Source organism: Chanos chanos, chromosome 2 (genome assembly GCF_902362185.1).
Source record: "Chanos chanos chromosome 2, fChaCha1.1, whole genome shotgun sequence".
Classification (NCBI taxonomy): domain Eukaryota; kingdom Metazoa; phylum Chordata; class Actinopteri; order Gonorynchiformes; family Chanidae; genus Chanos; species Chanos chanos.
This window is the reverse complement of record NC_044496.1, coordinates 49,092,604-49,111,635: the sequence shown is the minus strand read 5'-3', so window position 1 is coordinate 49,111,635 and position 19,032 is coordinate 49,092,604. Positions and strand designations below refer to the sequence as shown.

The 19,032-nt window shown below is 41.2% G+C and overlaps 2 protein-coding genes across 4 annotated transcripts in view; one reads left to right on the top strand and one right to left on the bottom strand.

The window, feature by feature from the left end:
• frmpd1b (FERM and PDZ domain containing 1b) overlaps window positions 1-9,439 on the top strand; it is a 10,438-nt gene extending 999 nt beyond the window's left edge. Inside the window, exons 3-16 of the mRNA XM_030765731.1 lie at window positions 751-853; window positions 1,276-1,321; window positions 1,572-1,676; window positions 1,763-1,858; window positions 2,014-2,139; window positions 2,366-2,485; window positions 3,028-3,164; window positions 3,472-3,598; window positions 3,759-3,851; window positions 4,112-4,294; window positions 4,480-4,624; window positions 4,860-5,903; window positions 6,945-7,490; window positions 7,536-9,439. Of these exons, the coding sequence (XP_030621591.1) occupies window positions 751-853; window positions 1,276-1,321; window positions 1,572-1,676; window positions 1,763-1,858; window positions 2,014-2,139; window positions 2,366-2,485; window positions 3,028-3,164; window positions 3,472-3,598; window positions 3,759-3,851; window positions 4,112-4,294; window positions 4,480-4,624; window positions 4,860-5,903; window positions 6,945-7,490; window positions 7,536-9,439 (4,775 nt within the window). The remainder of the gene's footprint in view (window positions 1-750; window positions 854-1,275; window positions 1,322-1,571; window positions 1,677-1,762; window positions 1,859-2,013; window positions 2,140-2,365; window positions 2,486-3,027; window positions 3,165-3,471; window positions 3,599-3,758; window positions 3,852-4,111; window positions 4,295-4,479; window positions 4,625-4,859; window positions 5,904-6,944; window positions 7,491-7,535) is intronic.
• A 3,337-nt stretch (window positions 9,440-12,776) lies between these two features.
• Window positions 12,777-18,711, bottom strand: slc25a51b (solute carrier family 25 member 51b). 3 transcript variants are annotated; one of them, XM_030766066.1, is made up of 2 exons: window positions 18,583-18,711; window positions 12,777-16,346 (listed from the first exon to the last, which is right to left on the bottom strand). In XM_030766066.1, exon 2 carries the CDS (start codon window positions 16,272-16,274, stop codon window positions 15,348-15,350), a length of 927 nt encoding a protein of 308 aa, XP_030621926.1. In that variant the 5' UTR covers window positions 16,275-16,346; window positions 18,583-18,711; the 3' UTR covers window positions 12,777-15,347. The 3 variants fall into 3 exon arrangements, with proteins under 3 accessions (XP_030621926.1, XP_030621927.1, XP_030621929.1); XM_030766067.1 differs by having other exon boundaries at window positions 18,636-18,711; XM_030766069.1 differs by lacking the exon at window positions 18,583-18,711 and adding an exon at window positions 17,163-17,191.
• Between the last annotated feature and the right edge of the window lie 321 nt (window positions 18,712-19,032).

Below are 19,032 nucleotides of genomic sequence, written 5' to 3'. Positions count from 1 at the left end.
TAAATGCCCAAAGGGAGCATCCTGCTGCCACCTCAGCCCGATAATTACAGTCTGTTGCCAGAGAGAGAGAGAGAGAGAGAGAGAGAGAGAGAGTTGTAAGCAGAGAAATAGAGAGAAGGACAGAGAGAGAGAGAGAGAGAGAGACGTTGTTTGTCTGAGAGATAGAGGGAGAGAGAAGTTGGGGGGGGGGGGGGGGTAACGAAACAAGATCCTGCAGTGAAAAAGGTTGACCTTAACATAGCCATGTGACATCAGGGACGGAGGGGACATTGTGAGGGTAGTCAGGCTTTGTACGTCCGCCTGAGTGCAAATGTATAAAAGTAGTCAGCAGGGGAACTGAGCCTAGTAAGTTAACAGAATCATCCACTCTTTCTCCAGCCCTGTCTCAGTACAGTTCTTAAGGCTTTCATATGCTTGTTCATTCTTTAATTTGAATCATATACATGGCACTATAAATTCAGATGAAAAACATGTCATTAAATACACAGTTTGTGATTTTTGTTGTATTCTCCATCTGTTAAACTATACAAGTCAGAGAGTCAAAAACATTTTGCCACACCGACATGTTAATGAGAGAGATGTTTTAAAGCTACGTTGATAGATAGATGAGAGGAATAATGTGAAATATGTTTATGTGAAGTATGGTGAATTGCTTTCTGTGTGGAAATCTCCATTCAGATTTTCTGTTGATTGTTGACTCTATGTTTGTGTGTGTGTGTGTGTGTGTGTGTGTGTGTGTTTGTTTTGCAGGAGGTCCAGCAGACGGCAGACTCTTTCCTGGAGACCAGATACTGAAAGTGAACAATAAAGCCATAGAAGACCTGCCGCCAGAACATGTAGCAGAAATAATTAGGTAAAACTGGATTCTTATCCATCTATCTCACACACACACACACACACACACATACATTTCCAAGTATGAGTTTTCTGTCTTCACTGGCTGTTTCCATGTGTATTCATGAGTCTGACTCTGTTCACTCACACAAAACAATTTGTCCATTTAGTCCTAATCCACACACACAGCACTCACAATACCACTTCAGTGGCATCATTACGAGAGGGTTCTGAGAAAACCAGTTTGCTATTAGAGACCAGTTTGAGTTCTTGTCTTCCCACTGAGACAGCAGCCCTGGCTTGAGAACTAGACACTGTCTATATATATATTTTTTTAGAAACCTCAAGCTTAAAGGTCAGTGGAAAAATGTTAGGGTCACAACAGAAATGACCTCATCATCACAAATGTCACTCTCTCACTCTCTGTGCTAACACCCTCAGGGAATGTATGGACTCTGTTACCATGACAATCCTCAGACAGATGTCGGTGAGTCTGTGATTTCATGTTGTGCTCTTTTAAGCCATTTATTTTGTTTAGTCAGTCATTCAAATGGAATTTCCTCTTTTCTCCGCTATTTATGTGCCATTCATTTATAATCAATTTATTGCTGTCTTTTTATGTTTTAAAATATTGTAATTCATTTGCTTAATTTTTTTGATCAATCTGTTGTGTTTCCACATAATTTAGCATATTAAATGGTTTGAAATATCCGTGTGTGTGTGTGTGTGTGTGTTAGAACCCTAAATCCTCGTTCATGACTGCAGAGAAGAGAGCTCGCCTCAGAAGGAATCCGGTCAAAGTGCGTTTTGCAGAGGAAGTGGTCGTCAATGGTCACACTCAGGTCAGGCTCAAACACACACATACAGTACATATCAAAATTCACATTCGTCCCCAAAACATCTGTTTGACATGTGTATTTGCTTTCAGGGAAACTCTCTTTTATTTTTGCCCAACGTGTTGAAAGTATATCTAGAGAACGGACAGACCAAGGCCTTCAAATTTGACAGCAACACGACAGTCAAGGTCGGCTTCTCTTCGTTCTTTCCTTCATACCACTATCTATGTTTCTGATTTGAATCTGAAGTTTGTCTAGGTTAGGTGAACATATTCAGCCCCAAAAAGATTTAAAAAATTGTTTTATGCCTGCATCATCTAACAGCACGTTTGTGTTCTTGTAGGATATTGTCTTGACTCTAAAGGATAAGTTGTCCATTCGTTCTATTGAACACTTTGCATTAGTGTTGGAACAGCAATACAGCATCACAAAACTGCTGCTACTTCATGAGGATGAATTCATTCAACAGGTAATTCATACACACACCCACACACACACACTAACAAACAAACAATTACTAACACATATGTGAGTAACACATACTAACAATAACTTATAAATTTAAACAAAATCACATACATACCATATTCCATTTAAAATATAATGGTAATTATGATGCTAGATTCTGAATAGGCATCAAGAAGTGGGATAGGCATCATGAACATAAATTTTAAGGCTGCATTCTGTTTGTTAAGGTGGTACAGAAGAAAGACTCCCATGATTACAGATGTCTGTTCAGAGTGTGTTTTATACCCCGAGACCCCTTGGACCTCATGCAGGACGACCCCATGGCCTTTGAATATCTCTTCCAACAGGTACCAGTGTGTCTGCGTTTATGTGTGTGTTGAGACGTCAAGCTGCAGAGTTCAGGCCCATTCTGCCTGATACATCCCTATATGTGTTTTGTGCGTGGGTAGGATTCATGCTGAAGAAGTGTGGGTGACATGCTGCAGGAATGTTTCTGTAATAGAAATGTGTTCCATTGTAGGGGCTAAGTGTGTGTGTGTGTGTGTGTGTGTGCGCGCGCGCACAAAGGTGTGTGTGATATGCATCAGGGGTATCCTGCTATAGATGTGAAGTGTCATGTAGCTATGACACCAGCTGCGCTCCTATGTATCTGTGTTTAGTGTGTAGGTGAGGAGCTGCAGGAATGTTATTGCCATAGAAATAAAGTGAGTGTGAGGTTTGAGACTGATGGTGTTAGGAGAGTGTGTGTGGCTTTAGAGTGTAGGTTAGAAGCTGCAGCAACATTTTCTCTTAAAGGTGTCATGTAACACAGTTCCAAGACCATCACTGCTTCTGTGTTTTGGTTTGCGCGTGTGCGTGTGCGTGTGTGTGTGTGTGTGTGTGTGTTTAGAGTGTGGGTGATGTGCTGCAGGAACGGTTTGCTGTAGAAATGAAGTGTAACACCGCCCTGAGACTGGCTGCTTTGCACATGCATGAGAGATTAGCAAGCTGCGGACAAACGCAAAGAGCATCCCTCAAGAGCATCTCGTGAGTCCAGCACAGCCGCGCACACACACACACACACACACACACACACACACACACACAGATACACTCATACACATACACACAGAAGCATGCTTACACACACTGACTTCCTGACACAAAAATAGGTCATCAGATAAATGATCCTTAAATAAGCCTTACCTCAAATATTTTGCATACTTCAGCACATAGAGTTTAACTTAAGATATCCATTTTAATCTCATTTAAGATTTAAAAGGATTAAATGTACAGAGGTTGCTACTGTGTTAATTATGGTTGTGGTGTGTGTGTGTGTTCGTGTATACTACAGTAAGGAGTTTGGTTTGGATAGCTTTATCTCACCGACCTTGCTGAGGAACATGAAAGAGAAGGACCTGAGGAAAGCTCTGGGCCACCACCTGAAGAAGATCCAGTCCTTACTGGAACCACATCAGAAGGTTTGTAATCTTATGTGTTTTTAGTTCCCTATGTAGGACATTAATGGCAAATGCATTCTTTATTCTATCTCTTTGATTCTTTTTGGGGTTTTTTTGTTAATCTGTTTTTTGTTCCGTCTCTTTCTCTGCTTTTGTCTGTCTCTCTCTCTCCCTCTCTCAGGTGATATCTGTGTCTCAGGCCAGGCTGGCGTACCTCACTCAGATGGCTGAGCTCATATCCTACAGCGGGAGATCCTACAACGCCACCATGCTGGTGAGATGGCCTGATCCATCTGGCCTGGGATTGAAATCATGTACCTTGGCTAATTTCATTAGAGCAAAAGGACACAAAATTGTTTGTGGCAGTATAGTTACTGGTTGGGACACTTTGTGTTTCTGCCTTTATTAACATTTTTTTTATCATATTCCTTGAGTTACATGCTCCTGTTGAAGACCACAAGCTCTGAACACAATTTTAAGGCTGAGGCTGAATCATTGAATCAGAATTAGGATGGTTTTATGTCTTTGTTTCAGCTCCAGGACAGAGAATCATTGGTTAGTTTGCTGGTGGGGGCCCGATTTGGCCTCAGTCAGATGCTTAACCACAAGCTCAACATGATATCAACCATCATAGACTTCCACTATATCACACGAGTAGAGCTGCTGTCTGAGTCTGACAGAGTGAGCATGCTCAAGATCTACCTAAGAGATATCCAGGTAGGCATACAAACACACCAAGACATACATTAGATACACATTATCTGATAAATCATTCTTTAAAGTCTGTGTTGATGTGTGACTTAGTTTGTGGGTGTAGTTGTTGAGAAAAAAAGTAGACTAATGACCTAGCTTTGGTGTTGTACCTACTTAAAATTATGTTAATTTTCTCTTTTCCTTTGCAGCCCTTAGCCTTGCTCATGGATTCTGTTGCTGCTAAAGACCTGGCTTGTCTGCTGGCTGGCTATTGCAGACTGCTTGTTGATCCCAACATAAATGTGTTCCGATGGGGACCTAGACCAAAAATGCGGCGCATCCCAATAGAGGAAGGTAAGGGTCAGGATGCAGAGTTATTAATACTTTCATCTAATTTGACTTTTTGTGAGTTTTCATGTGTTTATATTTGAGTATTTTTCATGTCTTTTGATAAGGTGTGTTTTCATTATGTTCATTAGCCAGAGTGTCATTTGTCATTGGTATATTCTTATCTCTGGGTTTGCATCTGTGTGTTGTGCACGTTAAATTCAACAATGTTTACTTACGTGTTTTTGGCTATTGCTTTCAGTATATGGATCACATTATGGCAGTGACTCAGAGGACAGTTCTGATGAGGATTATCCAATGGAAGGTATAGTTGATAAACAGCTCTCTGAGGACACACTGTCTACTCAAACAAGCGATGGAAGAGGAGAGGACGAAGAAGAGGGAATGAGTAAAAGGCTCAAGAGGGAACCTAGGGCAGAAACAGTTAAAGTGATTGTGACCCATGCAGAAGAGGAGGAGGAGGATGTTGAGATGGTTGGAGGAGGAACAGTGAACAAAGGGTGTGAAGAGGAAGAAGAAGTGGGTGGTGCCGGTGGGGACTCAGTTCTAGAGACGGGTTGGTACACTGACCCTCGGGTCAATAGCAGCTTCTCAAGTCTATCCAGTAATTCTCTAAATGCTCTAGAGGAGAACAACAGGGCCTCCAGCAGGGAGCCAGTCCTCATGGACACTCTTCTGGAAGAGACAGTCAAACCCAACTCTGCCACAGAGCTCCCCAGACTTGATGTCCATCACCCTTACCTGTTGGAAGTGCCTGAGCAGTTAGAGCACTGCAAAGACATCACACTCCACACAAGACCTACTGATCTGGACTGTGATAAAGACTCAGGCCTGTGTTATGCTGAACTTTCCCAAATGTCTGACTACCTCCCCAGCCCGCCTGAGGCCAGTGATGATGCTCTTAGTGATGGAGGAGAGGAAGATGGCAGTGATAGATTGATAATGGACTTGTCTGCAGACATGGAGGCCGTGCTAGCATCATGCAACTCAAATAGTATGCCCTCCCAAGGGCCAGGAGCCAATGCTCTTCTTGGCCGAATCTGCAGCCATTCCTCTTGTAGGCAGAAAAATCACCATTTTGATCAGAACCAGAGAGAGCTGGAAACACCACAGGACCCTGTCACTGAGTTAGACACCCTACCCTCATTTCCACTTCGGAGGGCAGAGCCTTCACAGGTTCTTCAGTCACTGATTAGCACTAAAGGCAGTGACTCAGAGTCTGAAGAAGAGTTCTTTGATGCTCAGGATCGACTTACTCCACCAATCACAGGGCAGGATCCAAGAGGTCAGTCCACTGAACAAATTTATGCTCCTTAAATGTCACCCATATAATAGAGATTTACTATATGCTATGTGTATATAGCCATTTAATAATGGGTATAATGATTTTATACCAAAACCGAAAACTTAGGTTCTGTAGTCCTTCGTTTGGTTTGTTGTAGTGAACCCTGGATTTTTTTTAAGTGAAGTTCTTTTTTTTCCCCAAATGTGATACCAAATCACAGGGAAAACACTTGGTATAGGAGAACGCTCCAAACTGTTTGTGCTTTTGAACCTTAAGAATAACGTTAATCATCATTTGAAGTCAGCATGCCTTTTATTTCTCTTTTCATTTCTCACTGTAAGTAAGTATATGTGCTGTGCTCATCATGCGGTGTGCACATGCACATTACAACAGCTTTTATGAAAATATTGAATGAGTAACCATTTTAAATAACAAAACATATGGTATCATTACTCAGACCATAAATAATATAAATTTTGTTGGAATATATGAATCCACATAAATAAATAAAGAATATCTAATCTTTAGGGTTTTCTATGCGTGAATATGCATTTCCTATATCAAAGTAGCCATACACTGGTGTACAAAAGGTCAGACAAGTTGGTCATCATCATGTTTCTTTTTCTGCTGAAATAGCATGCTTGAGCAACAGTCCCAAAATTGAGGACCCTCCTATCTCATTCAAATAACTGGTGTGGCAGTACTTCTGCTTTTGCCATCATATACAGCGATAGTCGCTATGTCGTTGAGAAAACCTTACAATTAGTTTTCTGTTATTCTCATTTTTTGAGGAGCTTGCTTGCTGCATGTATTAAATTTGTTCTTTTGTGTTAAATTTGTAATTGTTTAAATTTAATTTAAAGAAAAACTTCTGAAAGTCCTGAATTGGTTCAGTTTTCTTTCAAGCCAAACCGTTATATAAACCAAACCGCTGCCCAAAAACAGAGGTACAAACTGAACTGTGAATATGGTGACCCATAATGTATCCTAGAGGTAGTTATTTCACCTTCTTCTGCTTTTCCTTTTGTCTATTTTCCTTAGTGAACCACTCAGATGTCATTGACGAAGTCTGTACCCTGAGTGTGAGTGACATCAAGATTAGCGTGGAAGAGACTGCAGCTCTGGAACCAAGAAAGAACGAGGTTGATGGTGTAGAGAAGGATAACTCTTCACTCCTGAACGCAAACAGTCTCATACATGGTCCATCATTCAGCACCAATCTCAGCCCTGATCTCTCTACGGTTGATCATGAACAGGCTGGGATGCCAGAGCTGCCACCAGCCCTGCCCAATAAACCCTCAAAACCTGAGCCCAGGCCTCTCTTAGATCTACATGTCTCTGAGCAGAAGAACTGGCATGCTCCCAGCCAGTGCAATGGAGATATTCCAAATCATCTGTCTTCAGAACTTCTAGAGATGGAGCCAGACACCATGGAGTTCAAACCAGTCACCAGTGTAGGCCCACCTCTTTCCTCACCTCTAATTACAGCTGTGCGTCAGGCCAGCTCACAGCCAAGGACCACAGAAGCTCAAACCTTGAATAACAGGTCCAAACAAGAAAATGGATTTTCTGACCACACACCTGCAAGTCTGGATAAAACAAATGCCAATTATGTGCCTCTCCAATTCACAGATCCCTGTGGTGTCTCTACACCCCTTCAGATAGATACTTCAAAGGCCAGAGGACATGGAAAGATAGAGACTGAAAAAAATATGACAGAGAAGGAACAGGGTTCTTTAAAGGAGCAGTCATTGTCTTGTCAAGAACCCAAGAGAGAACTGGGTAACTTTACCTCATCTTCTGCCAAGTCCTCAGTGGTTTCTGCAGTATCTTCATCGCTGTTGTCTACTCCTCAGCCGGCTTTAATTCTGAAAGTTGAACCTACCCCAAAAACAGAAGGTAAAAAAGATTCCCCACCAAATGGGCTTAGTCTGCATCCTTGGAGCCAGAGGAATGGGAGCACCCCATCTCACGCACTGAACAAAGGGGTGTCTTTGAGCCATGACAACTTGTTAAATGAGAAGGACAGTGTCGTCGTCAAGGTGACCAGTGCATCTACCACTACAACTCCTTCTCCATCACCTGCTCCTTCACCCTCTGTGGCTTTCAGAGAGCCCATCAGTGGAGATCCTAGAGATCCTGGAGGAACAGGGAGTGGTTTCACAAGTAGGACAAGCTCCTCTGGACGTCTTTCCACCACCGCCCTCCGTGGTAGGCTCCAGGATCTTCCATGGTATCTCACCCGATCCCAAGAGATCCTTGGGACTGTAGCACTTATCAGTGGATATGGACCAACAGACTGCAAAACAGCCAAGGTCACAGATGATCAGAGAGAATCTACAAAAGTTTCTCCAAAAGCAACTTCAGTCCCCATATTATATAGTGGGAAAGAGGAAGATGCTGAAGTTGTTATTGTAAAACTCAAAGATGGGCCAGAAGAAAGTACCTCACTTGTCAAAGAAGCTAATGGGGAGATTAAGACTCATTCAGACCTGAAGGAGAATAGGTTTCAAAATTCCTCTGAACTCTATAAGCATTTAGGATCATGTAAGTCAGATCAGCCTCAGTCACACAGAGACACTCTGAAAGACACAAACCTAGAGGCTCCCTCACCGCCGTCAACAGCTGCCCAATCTCACCGAGAGGCATGTGGTTGCCACACTGTCTATGCTAATTGCTTCAGTGGGGATGCGGAGGATGCTGGTGGATTTGATGATGAAATTACAGTGTATGAGTTCTCACGTCGAACACAAGTCAACAAACCACCTCAAATTTCCCCAGCACCTTCAACATCTTCTCTTTCTGCTTCAACCCCGAATGTCCTGTCCCTCCTCAGAGACTCGCCCCGACCCCTCTCCTGTTCTTCTGAACTCAGTCCGCTTTTGACTCCACCGAGGCCACTTGAGCCTCGACCCCTAGAGCTTGGCCCATTGGATGATCCCCTTCGTTCACTGCAGGGTCGAAAATATGGAACAGGCCAAAAAGGGTCTGGACTCAAAGGGGGCTATGCCTCCCTCCGCCAGGATATTGACGAGCTGCTGATGGTGCTTAAAAATGGAGCACCCACAATAAACCCTCCAGTTCACCAGGGGAACTGTGAGAACAACAGAGAGTCAAACGGGAACTCTCTCTCAGAGACAGAGCGATGCCTGCTGCAGACTGAGGCACGAAGGTTGGCATCAGGGTGCCAGCGAGCCACTAGAGTTGGATGGGCACCTGAAGATGCTCTAGTCTCACTAGGAAACAGCTTCGGGGCCTTGGTGCATCTGGCCTCTGCTTGCTTGCGTATTTCCTGTACAAGTTGTGGAGGTTTCCATGGTGATACTGATGCCATGGAGGCCTTGGCAAAACTTCAGGAAATCGTGGGGCTTTACAAAGAGTTTGTGGCTGCTGTGGAAACAACCAGGGAGGGGGAAGGAGTCAGGCTGCTGGCAAAACAGTGCACTGTTCTCATCTCCTCTGTGTTTTCCCTCACACAGCTCTTTAGGACACGCACACCCGATGTGGACAACGCCAATTTAGCATTGGTATTCTGAGCTTCTGAATTCTCTGCTCTATAAAGGTGAAACTGGAGCCAAGAAACATGGAGGGTTGAATGAGGAGGAAACTTGTTCCTCTTTCATTCTTAAGTACTTAATATGTGCTGGCACACATTAAGTTGAAGACTGTTAGTGCCATGGGCATGAACAAAGTTACATTCAAACACTAACAAATTAACATGTCTACCCACGAGGGCAAGTAGGTGAACATCAAAGCTGAGTCTCCCTGTGAACTTACTTGGATTATGCATTCATAGATAGCTATTTTCTAACATTGTACTTTATTTCACAAAGTATGTACAGTATGTATTTATGTATGTATTTATTTTTACATGCAATATGCGTGTACCATGGTTTCTAACCTCTTAACCTGTTTTTTTGTTTTGATGTATGTTATTTCCTACCTCCTCCTTCAATAACTATGGATGAAATTGACAGTATTATCATATTGTCTTTATTGTTGTTTGGTTGTTTTCTTGTGCTGCTCTTAAGAATATTAAGATGCAACTCTATATGTTTGCCCAACCTAAGTTCCTTCCTCTTTTCCTTCTGACTGCAAGTGTACGTAGAGGTTAGGATTGACTAACTGACTGACAGAACTACCAGTAACCTAAATGTTCAAACAGTAATGTATCAACAAACTATCCAAAGTTGTTTATTGTTTGTTTGTCTGAGGGAGGGATGAAAGGAAATAAGAATGGGAGTCCGAGAAAATGGCAAGGGTTTTGTTTTTATGTGTCTCTCAATATGATTGGTTATTCTTGGTTTTATATTGGCAAATTAGTTGACTGTTAACCTTAGTGATCAGTGTGATCCAAAGACAGAGTAGCACAAAAGGGTGCTGTTTCTCAGTGAGATCTTCATCATTCACAAAAACCACCGATTGGAATTAATATAGTTCAGACTTCAACATTTCCTCTCATCCCTAATTTTTGACTATGCAAGTGTCATAAGTTTATATTTGTAGTTTGCCATGTATCATTCTGATTTCTGTTATCAATAACTGTTATTGATCACTGATGATATTTAATTTTAATGAGATATGAGGGCTTCCCTAACAAACCCAAGCCTTATTGATCCAGTGGGATCTTAATGAAGATGCTGAAAATCAAGATCAAATAGGTAAATCGGTATGCAGTCCCAACATGCATATTTATCCCATTTTTGTCCTCTCTTAATTCTTGGGAAAATATCATTTTTAAGCTACTTGTCTAACATAAAACTAGTATTTGTACAAGTCTATGCAGCACTGAATTGTACAAAACATCATAGAAAATTGTGCTGTTTATACGAACCTGTTAAGAGCCTTGGATCATGTCTAATGTCTTCAGGGCAGATTCCAACATCTCAAAACCACTCAGATGACTTGAGATCTCTAACACTTATTGATTTAGTATGACATCACCACACTAAAGCCTTTAACTGAGTCTATTACATTAGCAAAGAGCTTCCAGATGGCTACAAAAAAGTAACTCACACACACACACACACACACACACACACAAGAATGTGGTTTCCAACTTTGTCAGAGGTTACATCGTGATGTTTACAGAAAATATAAAATCAGAGGGAGGGAAAAAGAGGAAGAGAGAAATAAACAGGTGGATTCAAATACAGAGTTGACCAACCACAATTTAAGGTAATTTTGTTGAAGTGATTTGTTAATGTTTGAAAATTTTATTAACTTGTCAGCACAATTTACTACAGAACTACACTGATTTTTCATACAAATCTAGCTGACTCTGGACAGACACTTTGCCCAAGAAAGACTTGGACAAATTCCTATTCCTGTTGTGCTTACCTTATCAACTCCTGATGAAGAGACACTTCTTTCCAAATTTTTAGGAGGTTAAAGATAAAAAATGTATGAAAGTAGTTGTGTCTGGATAAATGCAATGTATGAAGGGAATCTGAATTAAAGAGCTAAGGCTATATCTGATTCGAGGAAAAGTGTTACATAAAAAGAGGAACGTACTACCTTTAAAATGTTCTGCATTCCTTCAGCCGTATCAATAATTAAAAGCTGATTTTGAACGAAAGCAGTGGTTGACGTTTTGCTTTATTCCAAGTGCTTTTTTTTTTTTTTCATTTTTGATAAAATGTGAAATTAAGCACTGAAATGCATTTCATGGTATTTCAGAGTCCTATCTTTCATAGATCATTTCTTGTGATTTCCTCTGCTCTTGTGTACAAGTGTTTTCCAAGAGATTACAGATTGAGGTTAGGATTAAATGTTGCCAAATTCTTAAGCGTTCAAACTGACCAAACGATTAGATTGTTGTGGAACCGCCAGTCCAGCTGCAGCAATGCCCTGAGTAATCTTCGCTATTTACAAAGAGAGAAGCATACACTTATCTGAGATAAGAATAGGGTTTCAATGTGGGTTTTTCAAATTAATTATTCGAGTGTTAGCAGCAGTCATTTCAAACAGAAACAGTTTCTAAAATGGGGTCTGAATGACTACAATATGGTGCACTTGCTGTTACTTGTGCCTTGGAACAGAGCTGTCTGAGAGAAGAAAAGGTAGGAACTAATTCACGCTCTCATCCAAGTAGTCCGAGTATAGCAGAAAAGGAATCCTATATGTTAACAATTGAGTTACCAATAAACTCAATTATGCACAAGTTACACCACTCAAATCGAGCGTGAAACAGTAGCACCTAGAACATTTTGTCAACATCAAAAATTAGAGAGTCAACCACTGGGATAATTTGAGCCTTCTGTTAAGTCACCGCTTTTGTCCAAAACATGGCTAAAAATTGTGGAATGATCAGATTTGATGTTGAATTTTGGCCACAAAGAGCAGAGGGCAGAGACGAGCAAGAAGCGTAACGATGGCGCACTGACAGTGTACCGGTGAAGCCAGAGTCGATATTTGACGTGATGTGTGAAATTTGGTAATAGTAGTGTGAGGTCCTGTTACTTTTTCCAAGTATCCTCACAATGAAGAATATCTATCAATATATCTACAGTATCCACCCTACAGTAACTGCCCCGAAACCACAATAGCTAGTTATGGGTCTGGCATTTAGTTTAGGTAATCGGGGTACTTAATTAGGGCAATCAAGCATGAGCTCCTACTGTCATTCATTGCTGTGTGAATAATAAAGTGTCGATATAGGTCTACTGAAAATATCTCAATCATTTAGTCTGCACTGACTATCTTTTCAGTTGTAGTTTTAAAGATTTCTTCACATACAAACATGCATGTGGATTACAATGGATTAGAGAGCTATTTTTGTGTAAGAGAGGCAGAGAACCGTATTATGAAACTGCCAAACAAACAAACAAACTGCCCCCAAATAAACAAACAAACAAAAGATTTATTGATTACATCATCTTTATACATTGTATGGGTATGCTCTTACAAAAATAGAGAACTTTATGAAATTATCAATTTTTGATATATTATTTAACATAATTTAGGGGAATTCTTTTATCATTTGCATGAAAACTGCAGACAAATACTAGCCTGCTCTTTTTGCTCATTCTTACTATCACAGAATTCATACTGAAGTGTTGTTCCGGTACATTAATGGTTTCTATTATCCACAATTGGCAATTACTGTAATACAACACAACTTGACTGGAAGGTGTAAATAATCCACCATCATCTCCAAATATAAAACTTCTCTTAGAAAAGCCCAGCAACCAGGTTTTAAAGCTAAAAATTATTAAAATTTGAAATGTATGAAATACTTAACCAGGAAAACGGAATTACCCATAATATAGAGATATTAAGGAAAATATAGGTAGAGAAGCGGTTTTATGAGACAAACTCAGTGGAGTAAAAATGTGTCATGCTATTTAAAACTGAAGCAGTTTCCTTACAACATACACAGATTTGCGGCAGTCAAGATATTGATTGATATATATGACATAGGACACATATTATGAAGTCTGCATTAAGACTGAGTGGCCACCTGAATAACATGTAAACGAAAAAAAAGAATATGCACCTAAAAGTTTTTCACAATTTCCTCCACGTCTGACAAGTCAATTAAAACCAATGAGAACATCAGATTGTCTTTTTCCAATGTTAAGTCTTTTGATCTCACTTTGGTTTAATCCAACTAATCGGACTCTAAATATACACAGCCCGCTGTTCTATGTGTGTCCTTACTGTGCTGTGATAGGTTTGTACAGCGCATACCGTGCTGTTTACATTTCTCCATCCTGGGATACATCTGTAATAGAATACAACAGCGAGAGGCTACGCTAAACACAGTCTTGTGAATCTTGTGAAATGAACGTTCTGTGTGAAGCACTGCAGTCCTCTTTCTGTTTCTGCTTCAGGGTCACTGTGTCTTTCTCTTTTACTCGTCCCTCCATCCGTTCTCTGGCGTATCCATCCCGGCAGAACCAGGGAAATACGGTAGCGTGTCTCTACTCAAGCTCAAAAATTGAGCCCATTATGTCAGGAGAGGTTACGGAGGGAGAGTTGAAAGAGCGTGTGACTACAGCCATGTTCGAGGAACAGAGAGAGAGAGCAAAGAAGAGCAGTGGAAGGGGGACAGTTCACACGTAAGAAGGGCAGATTTCCAGGACTGTTTCCATTACAAACAAAAAAAAAAAAGAAAAAGGAGCACAAATATCCTTGTTTGAACTCGTCTTCACTTTCAGTTTTGAAACACTTCCAATGCATTCTGTTTCTTTCTGCTTATAGAGGTTCTGCGTGTTTAAATATGGCTTGTTCAATTTGCCTGTCTGAAATTCTTTTACTATTTGTATACCCTATAGTGCTGACTGATTATGTGTGACCAGTTGCATACATATGCTGGATGCTGGGCTAGCAGGGTTTTAAACGCAATTTGAAAAACAGGACTGACACAGAGGTGTATGCATGACACTACAGCCACAGTTAGAGCTTTTTACACATTCTATTATCACTGTACCTGGGTTAAACTTCAAACAGGTCATATCATGTTGGTCACGTAGGTAACTTACTGTGAGGCAGAAATTCTGCCAACAGACGCCGAATTTAAAGAACTATCTGCTGTCTCTGCACAGGAAATATCTTTACAGGTAATTCAAGAGGGTGAATGAGTATGGCTGCAGAGTTTAATAGGTTTGAATAATATTTGATTTAAGGATCAGACCATTACAGATTTAGGAATTATTCGTTTTACTTTTCACTTACAATGACGTGAGAATCTTACACTCATAATATGAGACACACTACAATACAGAACTTCAGTAGAGCTAGAAACATTCTGAGCATGTCACAATCTGATTTCATCCAATTACCAAATATAAATTAATAGGTTATTTCAACTTCTTCTTAGATGGTCCACAAGTAAGGCTCGCCACTCATCTCTCTCCTTCTCATTCTCATTCTCAGTTGCACCAACACACAACCCTACTGGCACTAACTTGACAATGACAAAATTACAAAACCACTGATGGACCAACAAACCAATAGTCTGTTTTGGTCCAGGCCACAATTTGTGCGTCCAGGCCATAGTTAGAATTTGTACCACAACAAACAGACTACCTCTCTCATTCGCTGAGGAAAAATATGTGTTCAGTAGTGCAACACTTGTTCTTCTTTACCTCCAACTTTCACAAATATAGGCAGATTCCCAAACTAACACAACAATATAGCCAGTTTGGGCATATTAAAGTAAGTTCTGCATTTAAAAAAAAATGCAGAACTATATAGATAGAATAAACATTCAGCATCAAAAGCACAAATGGTTCCCATCCATTCAGATCTCATTTGACATGGCTGCTGTTCAATTCAGATCTGAGAATCAACACAGAGAACGTGGCAGGATTTCACAGCTCCAAAAAAGGAGTAAACAGTATTTTACTGGAGGAGATTTTTTTTCTTTTTTTTTTCCAACTAAACTGACGAATTCAGACCACACCCTTTACTTGTCTTCCTCTCCTCCCTTTTCTTAGGTTACATGACTTTGAGAAGCAGCTCATAAGTGGCGTTGATGATGCCCCAGGATAGTAGGGAACGGTGGTAGTTCAGAGTGGCTCCGCGAAACAGCAGCACTATGCTGCCGCCTCTTTCTCTCCACACTGTCATCAAAACCTGCCAGCAGGGTACAAACGCCCCGCCTACCTGAGCCTGTGCCCGTGACTTCACCACATTCAGTGGGTAGAACATGATGCCCAAGCCTGCGCCCAGCAACCCACCGCACACAAAGTCATTTACCAAATGCCCTATCCTGTTCTGGGCCTCGGGCAGACGCTGCTTGATTGGCCCCCGGAGGCCGAAGAACAACACGTTGCTGGGCCCGTTCCTCAGGAGCACGGGCACCAGCCCCCGGTAACACTCCTTCACACCATAGTCCCGCAGAAGAGTCCTGAAGGTGTGCGCCGTGTTATGGAATCGGCCGTTGTGCCGGTGGTCCTGCAGGAGGGTCTGCACTCGCTCAAAGGGCATGAGGACAGCCTCTGCCGTGCCGGCCAGCGCCGCGGAGATGCTCCGCGTGACGATCTCGGGGGTTCCCCGCGCGTGGCGCTGGAGCAAACGGCAGAAGTCCTTGTACAGTCCGAACATTATGGCAATGGTGGTGGTCTTCTGCAAGAGTGGAGGGAGAAGCCCGCGGTACAGGTTCCTTATGCCCTCCCGCTGAAGCTGCCGGACAGCCTCGCCTGCCCGCACGCCGTGCAGCTGCTGGCGGAAGAGAACTTTCTGGATGGGGAAGGTGACGATGATATTGGTGAAGGCAGCGACAGAGCCACACACATAGTGTTTCCCTTGATGCCCTAACACCGCCCCCAGGGCAAGTCCACCTTTACCGAGCTTCCCCTGCTGCTGAGGCAAGACCTGGGGTTGCCGGGGTGACTCTGGGTCCATAGTAGTGATCGCCCCCATGAGAGATCAGACACTCGTCTGGTTTGGAGAGGTAAACATCACATCCTTATGAACACCAGACATCAGCTTATCCTGTTTTAAAACAAAAAAAAAAGATGAGATCTAGGAAATGCCGAAAACTCATAAACTCACTTGTACTGTAACTGAAAGAACCATCTAATAAAACACTACTTTCACATTTAATGGTCATTTTTATAACAAAGCCTATTCTAAATTTTGAAATAATGGGTTCATGGTGCCAGACCGTGAAATATATACCACAAAGTTGTATTGAGTGGACTTTTCAATACGTTTTAACAAGTTACACAAATACATGTCATTAAAAGTGTTTCCTTCCTTATTCTTCATTTAGCATTATCATTTTACTGTAGTGAGCAGGTGGTAATATTGACACACCATCTTTTGTAACCATGATAAAGTGCGTCATTCAATACAGCGATAAGAACTGTTACATAACTCCAGGGCAAACGTACAGGAAGAGAGAAATTAACAAATCTTCAAGATCAACAAAACAGCAAGCACTGTGGTATATTAAACAGTTAATAATTAATAGATTTTAATGACAATGTCTAATCAATTAAATAAATGCATCTCTAATTAGTTAAGTTATTTACTGATCACACACACACTAAGAACAGTGAGCAGTGAAATTCAACCTCTGTATTTGACCCATCCTATAGACACACATGCACACACTTGGAACAGCGAGCACACACACACTGGGAGCAGGAGCAGTGGGCAGCCACAATACCATGCCCGAGGAGCAGTTGGAGTAGAATGCTATACCAATGGTATGGTGTAGAAAATAATTGGGCTACAGAATTTCAAAACCTTAAATTCTTTAATTATTTAAAAATGCTTTAGAGGCAACATTAAAAGAGGACTTACAAAAGACTACTCTGTCCTTGTTCACGTTCTGAAAATAGATGAGCGTAGCCCCCACTAGCAGTGGCTGAAACCGTAACAGTGACAAAAGGTCATTAGAGGTCACTGGGTTATACTCAATCTTCTCATGTGGAATAGCAGACTGCACTACACTGCTAGCCACAAAGCTTAACTGGGAAACACCTTTTTATTATTTTCAGTTAACTTTCATTGATACCACGTCGTCTCCCAAGCGTTACATGGAATCCATGCGGAATCAATGACTTACTTGGACTTCGTCGTCTCAAAAATCTTGACCCTTTTTAAGTAGGCCTAACTACGATTTCGTTGGTATGTTAGCATGCTAATTTGTACGAGCTACTAAAAAGAAAACTTATAAAACAACATTTGTTTAACACATCTGTATTAAACAGCACTCAATATTTCATGCTGACCTCTCCCTGCCAGCCATACATATCACAAAATGACAATGGAATGTCATTTAAATCAGGGAACAAAGTATTCATTACTCTGGTGACTAGAATTTACGTTCATTGCATAATTTCCAATTTTTGTTTTAACTGGCAATGCATGTTGTGCAAGAGTAACCACATCTCGTGTAGCTACCCGCAATAATTACATGTATGCTTGTCTTAAAATATGTTACCTACCTCTGTTAATTAATCCCTGGGTGTCTATAAAGCAAATTCAGATATTCAACATAGAGATTAAACTGCGAGTCATTAGGTACGTAGACCATGATGGAGGAAAATTCGTAAATAAGTAACGATTACGCCAGTGCTCCAAATCCACTCGGTAAACCTCTTAGACATCGTATCTATCCAAATAACTATCCTTATTCAAAGAATTCACCTTAACATCGGTAGCTAGTCGTAGAAAATCGTGTTTTCTTTCTTAACAGTTAAATGAAGGGCCTTAGCTCCCGTTTAACTAAACATTGATGTACCAACAATTACTTCCTTGACTTGCAAAATCCCTTTGATTGCATGATGGTCATTCTTTTACAACTGCATCACCTGTTTATGCAAAAGGATAAATTACTGGAGTTGACAGACGTAGATATGCTGTTAGCTGGCTACAACAGCCATGGCAAGTATTAGCAATTTGCTTACAGTACCCGTGTAATTTTAAATTACCAGTTACCAGCAGCCACAATAATGTAAATTCGCAAAACGTCACCAAAGATAATTCTTGCATGTATTTAGCCACAGCAGGTAAAACCCCTGATAAAGCAAACTTGGATCTGTCAAGAGGGCATGCGACTAGCTACCGTGCTAGCACGTCGACGTTAACCTAGGGTAGGCAGAATATTCATATAATGGCTTAGCATAGCTTCAAATAACATTTGCTAACATGGTCCGCGAAATGAATGACTGAGGACAACCTCTATATAAGAAAAACGTTTAAGTTCGGTAGTACTCACGCTATTCGTATGTCCACATAGTCATTATTTAAAACGTCTACTTGCTGCATTACCTAGCTTAACTTGCTGAAGTTCTGAAAAGGTCGGTCAGCTCGTGAAGACAGACTGCGGATTGGTTTTTCTGTCAGTCACACCTTAATCACTCCTACTGGAGATAGAACAGCAAATGTCAAACACACAGTTCCTGGCACGGGGAACGATTTCGTTGCATAGACGGTTTTGAAATCGTTGGCCCCAGTCGGCGAACTCATTTGAAAGAACATTTCTTCAAAATGATTCTCTTTTGTAGTTACTTTATACTTTATTATGTTAACTGTTTCAGTTTTATAGTTGTTTGTGTTTGTTGATTAGAGATTTTCCTCGCTCCGCATCTCATTAATAGTATGGTATTCACGTGAACTTGACGCGTTCGCTTGTCAAATACTCTGTAAGGCTTTATATAAATATAAA